This window comes from Maylandia zebra, linkage group LG14 (assembly GCF_041146795.1).
Source record: "Maylandia zebra isolate NMK-2024a linkage group LG14, Mzebra_GT3a, whole genome shotgun sequence".
In the NCBI taxonomy this organism is placed as follows: domain Eukaryota; kingdom Metazoa; phylum Chordata; class Actinopteri; order Cichliformes; family Cichlidae; genus Maylandia; species Maylandia zebra.
In genome coordinates this window covers 21,194,250-21,204,223 of record NC_135180.1, presented here as the reverse complement: position 1 = coordinate 21,204,223, position 9,974 = coordinate 21,194,250, and the positions used below count along the sequence as shown (strand labels likewise).

General features: G+C 39.2%; 1 protein-coding gene across 9 annotated transcripts in view; it reads right to left on the bottom strand.

Annotated features, from left to right (window-relative positions):
• Positions 1-1,430: 1,430 nt before the first annotated feature.
• The window catches only part of mcamb (melanoma cell adhesion molecule b), a 49,456-nt gene continuing 40,912 nt past the window's right edge, over positions 1,431-9,974 (bottom strand). For 3 of the 9 annotated variants that reach the window (XM_012917155.5, XM_012917158.4, XM_012917157.5), the window contains 7 exons: positions 9,507-9,569; positions 8,527-8,595; positions 7,481-7,519; positions 5,898-5,933; positions 5,384-5,507; positions 3,066-3,177; positions 1,431-2,951 (listed from right to left, as the gene is read on the bottom strand). In XM_012917155.5, coding sequence (XP_012772609.2) covers positions 2,949-2,951; positions 3,066-3,177; positions 5,384-5,507; positions 5,898-5,933; positions 7,481-7,519; positions 8,527-8,595; positions 9,507-9,569 — 446 coding nt within the window. In that variant the 3' untranslated portion in view covers positions 1,431-2,948. The remainder of the gene's footprint in view (positions 2,952-3,065; positions 3,178-5,383; positions 5,508-5,897; positions 5,934-7,480; positions 7,520-8,526; positions 8,596-9,506; positions 9,570-9,974) is intronic. The other 6 variants (XM_012917156.5, XM_012917160.5, XM_012917159.5 and 3 more) reach the window with 4 other exon arrangements.

The following is a 9,974-nucleotide window of genomic DNA, read 5'->3' as shown; positions in this document are numbered from 1 at the left end:
GATTCAGTGCTTTGGTGCCATTTTAATAGTTGATACTCTTGCATTTTCCATTGTGATGCATTTGGTAATTGCATTAAAACCCAAAATGTGATTTGGCTGCCCGACCAGTAGATCACATGACCAATCATCAAATAAAACTTCAATGTAACCTAATAAACTTGCCTACTGTTTGTAAAGGGACTGCTAAGGATAATCTGCTTATTCATGCCTGCTTTGGTGTGGATGTTAGAAGTAGGCACTTTATAGGCATCCACTATCCATGAACTCCCCTTTTAAATTCATTCAGATACTAATCGGTGTATATTTCTTTGATAGAACCCCTTGACTTAAAAACAGAGTCGCACATTACTCATTTAATGCTGGAAATTTAATTCACGCCATGTTCAGCAGCTATATGTTTTTAGTTGTGTGCACAAATGCCACACTGTCATGTTTAGCAGACCTACTGTGCAATACCTACAACTCATATTACTAATGTTCATTAACAATAATATTTGACTATTTGCCAGTTATCTGTGAGACAACATCCAAGGAAAAAAATATATATATTTTTGGTAAAACCAGTAAAGAACAATTTCTATTTCTACCTAAAATTCACAAGGCTCATTATTTAAAGTGGACCTGTTATGTTTAGTTTCTGCCTCCACATTTTTATTATTAGAGGAGAACTGAATGACTCCCTGCTCAAAATTATCCTCATTTACATCAAGTTGCACTTTGTTCATCAAGAACAAGGGTGTCGAACTCATTTTGACCAGTTAAATTTGCTCTTTCCGTCAGTGTAAAGAAGTTTATTGCACATTTAATCCACAAGAAATTTTAATATAAGAAAAGAATTGCAATTATAATAAAACATGTCCGTTATTCTACATGATTTAGCCACAATGCTCCTTTGGGCTTATATTTTATCTTAATGCTGGTATCTCAAGACTGTCCTATATTTATAAAATGGAAACATTTAGTCGATTGACAGTATGTCTGTGTACCTGAAATGATCGTTATGTGCTTCCAGTATCAATCATTCTCCAGATTGTTCTTGACAAACTTCAGTCTGGCCTGAAAGTGTAATTTGAGTTTTTCTTGGGCTGAAAACTCGCAGTGCATCGCTGTGCAGGGCTCCAGTGATGTCTTTATCTTCCTACCTCTGTCAGGCTCGTCCTGTACTCTGTGGCTCTCTTTGAATTTTTTTGATGACACTTCCCAGTGGTACCTTTTATATAACCGATTTCTTTTGTTTTTAAGCATGATATTTTCTCAAGTGACAGCTCAAACCCATCCTAATGATTTTACACTGTGTGTAAATTGGAAGGTAACCAAGTTTTAACTTGTTTTTAAAGGTTTTGACCATTACAGAGTAGAGGCACAGCAGTGATTTGTAGTATGGCTAAATAAAAAAGGTCATATTTTTATGTCAGCAGACACATTTCCAGTTATGTTCATTTAACAGTCCATTTTTATTTGGTAGAATTTCACAAAAAAAACTACAAACAATCAGATTTGTTAAATATGTTATAATGTCTTCAGTGATATTATAACACATTTTATCTTTCAGTCTTTAAAAAGGCATTATACATTGAACAGTGGTCACACGCATCAACAGCAGAAACAAAACAGAGGCTTAACTGTCTTCAAACATGATTTGCATATGCGGAGTCACAGTCAGTCCCCTCTTCTCAGTAGTGAAGTCTAGTCTAGTTACCGAAATGAAAAAGAAAGGCTCTGGTTACATTTAAATGAGGAGTGGTTGATGTTTTAAGGCATCAAGGCTGAGGGGCATTCTCATGCCTCTCTGGGACACAACAGTTTTCAACAGTGTTTCAAGTTTTGCTCGATACATGAATTTCTTCATTCGTCACACAGAAATGTCTTTTTCTTATAAAGAAGGAAACATCATGCCGTGAATCCATGTGTATTCACCAAACACCAATACTCTCCAAGTTTAAAATTTCAAAAGAAATGATTACAGAAGTGAAGCATGTCATGAACGTATAGAACGATGAAAGATGGTGGCTCCTTCCACAACAACAAAGCCTGCATGAATCACCAAAGAAATCAGTGCGCTGAACATTAAATATAACAATAAAAAAATGGCTTCGAATGTAGATTCTAAGGCATCGGTCGTTTATAACTGGACTGCATAACATAGTCAGATTTGTTCACCTGCCTCACAAAATGACTAGTTAATATACTTTATACTCCGCAGGTTGTGTGAAAGTTGAGTGTTAGAGGAATAGATATCAAAATAATGTGAAAGGTACGCGATTCAAATTTTTCTTTCAGAGTCAATATTTGGTGAAGCTGTGAACTGGCTGTAGAGGTGAGGCATCGCTAGAGCTACAAAAACAATTCAGTGTAAAGACAAAATAATAAAAACAAAATATCTACTTAAACTCTCCTTGCTATCTTCCTTAAAAAACACAAAACCCCACCACACTATCTTGTCTTGCTTTTTTCTCTTTTCCCCCACATTGTGTTACTTTAAATAAAGAAATATATACATAGATAATAATATGTACATTAGCTCAGCTGTTTCAGGCTGCTCTTCGGTGACTGAAGGGGCTTGAGGTGATGCTTTTTGGGGTATAAAAATAGTCCCTTGTCAGCTTTGTGCTCTAATTATTGTTCTGTGGACTATCAGCAGTACACTGTGAGGAGAACCTGCGGCATTCCTTGGGGTTGAAGGGAGATTTCTTAGTTCTGAAATGAAACTTTCCAACCTTCTTCATTAAAGCTCGAGATGCATTCCAACAGAGGAGCTGGCACGTAAAGGGCAGAAAGAGAGAAAGCCATAGCTTGGAATAACTTCATTTGTCCTGATAGTCACGATTGGAATAAAAAGCTGTGGGTGCTTGAAGGCAGCAGCGGGGCCTGAGGCTGAGAGGGGAGAACGGGAGCAGCCGTCGGTGTGTCACCTCCTCACTTTCACGCGTGCAGACGCTCATCGGTCTTTACTGCAGAGAGCAAACAATCACAAAAGAGAAAGTTTGGGTGGGGTACTGGTAAGTTTGATATTCAGTAGAAAGACTATTCGATTTAGCGAGTTCAGTTCAGGATCAGATATGTACTTGGTCATTTGGTTGTTGCTTTTCTCCGTTGACCCCAAGGAGAATCGCCTCCTCTGTGTTGTCGCTTTTCATCTCCACCACAATGTTATCTTTGCTGGACTTCCTCTTACTGCTGCAGGGTCAAGAACAAGCCATAGTTATAACTGAACCTATCTGAAGCTTTATGCATTGTACCTGCTCACATAACAGGGGGCGTCACTTCGTGTGTCCTTTAAAGCCACACAAAAAATAATAAAATGAGTATATATATGTACACATTCATCAGTAAGTGTATTGATTTTACCATGTACTCCCAGTGCTGCTGAATATTTCTGGAAATCACAACTGCACATTAAAAAAAACTTTAAACTTCATCCATTTAATGAAGGGTCTGGGACTGACAGCCACCGTGTTTTTTAAGCATTTTCTGCTTCATGTGTGTAAACATGAATGTTTGTATTACTGTAATTTTACAGCATGGCTTTGGTAGTGTTACGAAGACACAGGTTTATTACTAAAGTACTTCTGGCAGGTGTATCACTAATATCACAAAATTCAAATTATGCCTGCAACGATCGATCGAGTAATTCGAGGGATTCAATTATAGCAAAAGAAAAGCGAACTTTATAGCTGCTCCATCCACTGCTTTGTTTTACACAGAGAAAAATCTGCAGTAAACTTCATCAAATTGATGATGATGAGATGATGAGATAGCCTTTATTTGTCAGTTGCAGGTATTTTGCCCACAACCGAGTTGTATTAAAATGTGCAGATGATCTATGTTTAAACGAACCATGTCTGATACCATGTTTAAACGAACGGCAGCCGCCCTTTTTACATGGAGGCGATACCTGCAGCAAACAGGGGTGAGTCTACACGGGGGGGAATAGGGTGTAATAGACCCATTGATTTTTTTTAAAGTCTTTCATAACATTTTTCAGACTGAAAGTGAAATAATATAAAATATTGCGTTAATATTTAAAAATATAAAACAAAAGCTTTTTTTCACAAGCCAACAGAAATGTACACGGGCCAGTAAAGGTAAATTTTTTATGCCTTAGTTTGGATTTCATACATATCTTATTTTATTGACTTCAACTGTACTTGAGATTATTTATATTTTTTGCATTTAAGAAAATGTTTTCTTTAGTAATTAAATTTAATATAGCAGGTCATCAAAGGCTTGTTTTCTTTCATATTTTTCTGACACGTTTGCATTAAAACATTGCAATTTCTAAAATGGAAACCAATGAGCAGTTCGTTTAGAAAAACCTGTGTTTTTTTATTGCTCAGAAAAGTATTTCTTATCTGACTACTGGATCAATCAATTGAATAATTGATAGATTACTCAGTTACTAAAATAATTGTTACCTACAGCCCTAAATTAAATATCACTTTTTACCAGAGAGCAACCTTTACACACTCTGGCTTTAGGAACAACACACCTCACAACTTTAACATTTAATGTTTTATGTTATTAAGTGCACTTTTGAATCAACTGTGAACACAAACTGTATCTAAAAGATGGATATAGACACCCTAGTTGTCGCCCCCTGCAGGCTATTAGAGAGAATGCAGCTTAAGGCACTTCCTGACTGGCTTCTCCTTTTAGACACTTTTATATCAAAGGGTCATCTATCATCTGTCTGCTTTCCCAGGAGTTTGGCTGCTAGTCTTTTCTTTTCATCACTTCCTTTTTCCCATGCTGTAAAACTCAATGCAGACATCATTGTTCTAGTCCAATCATCTTTCTGCCAATCAGCCTCCACTCTGCATACCTTAAATTGCCCTGCTCATCTCCCTTGTGCAATCAACCTCTTCCCCATCACTGCCTCACACAAGTCACTCAACCTAAGCCTAGACCAGGGGTGGGCAACTCCAGGCCTCGAGGGTCGGTGTCCTGCAGGTTTTAGATATCACCCTGGGTCAACACACCTGAATCAAATTATTAGTTCATTACCAGGCCTCTGTAGAACTTCAATACATGTTGAGGAGGTAATTTAGCCATTTAAATCAGCTGTATTGGATCAAGGACACATCTAAAACCTGCAGGACACTGGTCCTCAAGGCCAGGAGTTGCCCACCCCTGGTCTAGACTCTGGGAGGTTCTGCCCTAATTCCTATCACTGCTGGGATTTCATTCGGCTGTGATGGGCCATCGGAGTCTAATCACAACATAGCATAACTGAATTTTCTACATCGATGCATCATGTTCAGTTCTTTCTAATGGTCTAGAACTACAATACTGTGATACAGTCCAGCCATAAAATCACATTTTAATGTCTCCTTATGTGGACACATTGTGTGTTTATGCATGGAACTGCTGTCATTGCACTTACAAGTCTTGCTTGCCAGATCGGCCGCAGATCCTGCCCTTCTTGTACAGGAAATAGAGCACGCTTCCCAAGATAGCCAGAAGGAAGATGGCGATGATGATGATTGCGATAACAAAACCTTTGCTCTCTATTGGAGAAGAAGCACAAAACACCCACAGCTTTACTTACTGCACCCGGATTTTGGAATAGAATGACAGCAGGAGACAGGAGAGTCTGATACAGGTGGAGATACAGTTTGCAATGCGCCTAAAGAGAGTGTGGCAGTAGCATCATTCAGGTGACCCTGAAAGATAAAGAAACGAAGTGGCTGTTTATCAGGGCTGCAGGAGCAGCAGTGCTTTTACAACATGCGCAGGAAGAGGTGAAGATGATGAACAACCCAATGACGCTTTGATGTTTTGTTCATCACCAGGGAGGGTTCTCGTGAAAGCTAGGAGGCGAGAGAGCGAGAAGTGTGCTCACAGAGAAGTGGAAGGAAGGCGGTAGAGAATCTGCAACAGCAGAGTGATGTACAAACCTTTCTTGATATTTGGTGATTTGGTGGGCGTTTGAACTGAGAAAAACCAAATGAACACAGGAATCAGTGGGCATATGCACATAAATACTTCATATAATACTCAAACACAGTTTAGATCAGGGACACGTGGCCCACTTTGATCTTAAGTGGGCTGGACCAGTGAAATGCCTCTTTCACATTTAATCTCCGAGATGTCTTACATATGCAGTTTCAACATTCAGATTTTCAATGACAAACGTTTAAATGACAAATGTTTAAAATTGCAGAGAAAGATCTGGCAGTTGATTGCCCAGTGATATGAATGGCAATGGAAGCGGTCTTTATGAATAGGAAAAGCTGTAAAACGTGAAAATACAGTTAAAAGTTCAAAAGCTCCTCCTTTCAAAGTTGTCCATTGGGCCAGATTGAAGTCTTTGCTGTGTCAGCTCTGGCCTGCGGGCTTATGGTTGACACCCCAGGTTTGTGTTGCTGATGTTCAGCAGAGTCCTGAATAAATGTTTTATTTCAGAGGATCTTATCAGTGTTTTGAATCGAAACATCAACTTTGATATGCAAACTGCGGTCAGCAGCAGAAGAGTCATTTTCCAGAGGGGCCCTGTTTAATCCCGTTTATCAACGCTTTGGGAGAAACGTGGACTCAGAGCAGTTTTCCTCTGAGGGGCTGAAAATTTCCCGGTGTGACATATAAACAGAGAGCAGACACAGAAAAACACAAAGCAGGACCCATAATGGGAGTCAGGAGACTCACTCTGAGTGCATTTAAAGCATCGGCTTTAAATGCACTCAATGATGAGAGTCACAATGATGCATGTACGTGTGTGAACCTTTCTCTTTTTATTTCCACATCATTTGCAAGCATGCCTTCATTCTCAAACTTTAAGACTACATTAAAACAAAACGTCTACATTTATAATAACCCAACACGCAGAACAGCAGTCGTGACAATAAATTAATAATTAAGACACCCTGTAACAACAACAAACCTCACTTTTAATGACCTATCTATCATACCACAGCGGTAACTAAGGCCTGCAGGTGTTTCTGAGTTTGCATCACGCCTCCTTGCTCTTATCCTTTCTTTCTGACTTACAGAAAAAAAACTGCCCCACAAGACTAAATAAAAGAAAGTCTGGAGACTCTGAATTTGCTGGTTATAAGCTTTCAATTCAATCAGTTCCATTCAGTTTTATTTATTTATTGCCAATTCACAACAACGGTCGTCTCAAGGCACTTGATTCTGCAAAGTAAAGAGCCAACAATCAGCAACAGCCACCTGCCGTGACTGGGTGTAGGCTGAACGGGAAGAATAGAGGGGAAAAAGAACGGGAGAACATAGAGAGGGTAGACAAAAGTTACAGCATGCAGCAGTGGCACATAAATGCATCAGGAGTGAAAAAAGGTGTGTGGAGAAGATCAAGCCCTATCTAAACTTTAACAAAAAGATTAATCCTAATGTGAAAATGATGGAGGGCGTCTGTCTCCTGAATCCAAACTGGGAGCTTTTTGATAAATGAACTACCTATTTCTGTCAACCAAGTTTAATTATGCATTTTGTAGCTGATTTAATTGCACGGTGGTCTTACCTGGGTCATTGACATAGTTAGTTGATGTGTTTTGTGTAACTGAAAGCAGGCAGAGGCACAGAGAGGAGGTTATTTGGGTCACTACACAGGGGCGCACATTTAACATCACAGAGGTTAACAGTGTCAAAAGGTCTGTATAGGTTCTCAGTCATCAAGGACATGCGAGCTATGAGTTCTTAAAAAGAAGGCAAATGGACTTGTGTAGCTTCACATCTCATCCAAGAGGCTTCTTCAGTTCTGAAACAACTGGCAGAGATTTAAACCCCACTGGGAATTGTCTCCTTGGAGGTTGAAATACCTGGGAAAGGATATCAAGACTGTGTGCCAATTTATTTAGAACTGAAGAAGCCTCTTGGATCAGAGTCGAAATGTCTTCCCAAACCTAAAGAAGTCCAATTGCTCTTTTTAAGCACTTAAGACATCAGTGTGAAAAAACAACAACACAGTGAGGAATATGAAAAATCACAGACAACACATTACAACACTTGGCAAAGCTCAGCATCTTTAGATCAAAGTCAAAACACACAGAGACATGGATGTGAACGGGGGGGACACGAGTAAAAGGGAAAAGTGAGGGGACTTTAATTTATACAGCAACAGTTCTTCAAGGTGGTTTATGTAGGACCCAACAGTGCTAGAGAGAAAACCTCAACATCAGAGGATTCCCCATTAGCACTCGGCAACAGTGGGAAGGAAGAACTCCTTTTTAACAGGAAAAGGTGCAAATGCAGCCAGTAAGTTCAAAGAGAAGAGAAAAAAGAGAGAGAACAAAACACAAGCTACAGGAGAGAACTGACAAAACTTAATAACATGCATTAGAGACATATTACGGGAGAAATGCTCAGTGCATCATGGGAGGTCTACCAGCAGCCTAAATCTATTGCATCATGAATAAGGGATGTCTCAGGGTTCACCAGATCCAGCCATAACTATAAGCTTTATTAAAAATAAATGTTTGAAGCCTCGTCTTAAAATGAAATAAAGCCTCATAGCGGATTTGAGTTCCATGTCAAAAATCAGGCACAGCAGAATGACTGTGATCTTACCGGTGTCATTGATAAAGGTAATGTTTGTTGATGGTATGGTAGTATTGGTAGTTGATGTGTTGTATATAACTGAAAGCAGGTAGAGAGGATGCGACTTCTGTTATCACACAGGGGTGCACATTAAACATCACACGGGTTAACAGTGACAACAACACAGAGTGAAATACAATCACTGACAACATGTTGGAGCGTTGTTTTAACTCAGCCACATTGGAACGTATTTATTTTTGCCATGTTTTAAGGTCATGCCAAAGCATCTCCATCTGAATTCAGTCTGGACTTTAAGTAGTCCGATCCTAAAGCTTCACCGTGTGAGTCATTCAGAGGTGGACTTGCTGGTGTGCTCTGGATCATGGTCCTGCTGTATAACCCAGTTGCTCTTAAAAACTGCATGTTGTTCTTACTATTTTTGTCTAACATTAAAATTTGTTCGCTGATTTGAAACATTTGATAAAAATATACTTAAAATAAATCTAGAAGGACAAAATACGGTTTCAGAGCAGTGTACACAGACATATTCAGTTCAATTTTAACAACAATAATATACAAAAAAATGCCAGTGATCAGATTCTCCATGAATAAACACTTGGCAACAGTGACATGTGGCAGTACCAGGCTCAGGGAAAGGCAGCCGGTGGGAGGGAAAAAAGAGAAAAAAGGGGAGAACAAAACACAAACTACAGAAAAGAGTTGACAAACATTAATAACATGCAGCAGTGACAGATAAAGACACGGGGAAGGATAAAAGGGGATTGAAGAAAAAATGTTCAGCGCATTGTGGAAGGTCTATCAGCAGCCTAAAATTATTGCAGCATAACTAAGAGATGGTTCAGGGTGACCAGATCCAGCCATAACTATAAGCTTTATTAAAAATAAATGTTTGAAGCCTCATCTTAAAATGAAATAGAGCTCTACAGCGGATTTGATTTCCATGTTAAAAAAAACAAAAAACAGGCACAGCAGAGTAATCGTGATCTTACCTGTGTCATCGGTTATAGTATTGGTTGATGTGGTAGTGGTGGCTGTTGGTGTGGTGTGTACAACTAAAAACAGTTAGACGCACAGACAGGAGGTCATGTTTGTTACTACACAGGGGTACACACTAAACAGCACAGGTACAAAATGACAGCAACAACACAGAGTGAAATATTCACAGTCACAACAACAGGTTACGGCACTTGGCAGAGCTTAGGCCATTTAGATGAAGAGAAAACCCAACAATAAGAGGATTGCCTATGAGCAAGCATTTGGTGACAGTGGGAAAGAAGAACTCCTTTTTAACAGGAAGACTGCCAGCAGAAACCGGCTCAGGGAGGGGCAGCCAGTGAGTGTAAAGAAAGAGAAAAGAAGGAGAGCATGAAGAGCCAAGAACAGAACACAAAGTATAAGATATAAGACAGACAAAAATCAATAGCATGCAGTAGTTACATATAAACACACAGGGAATG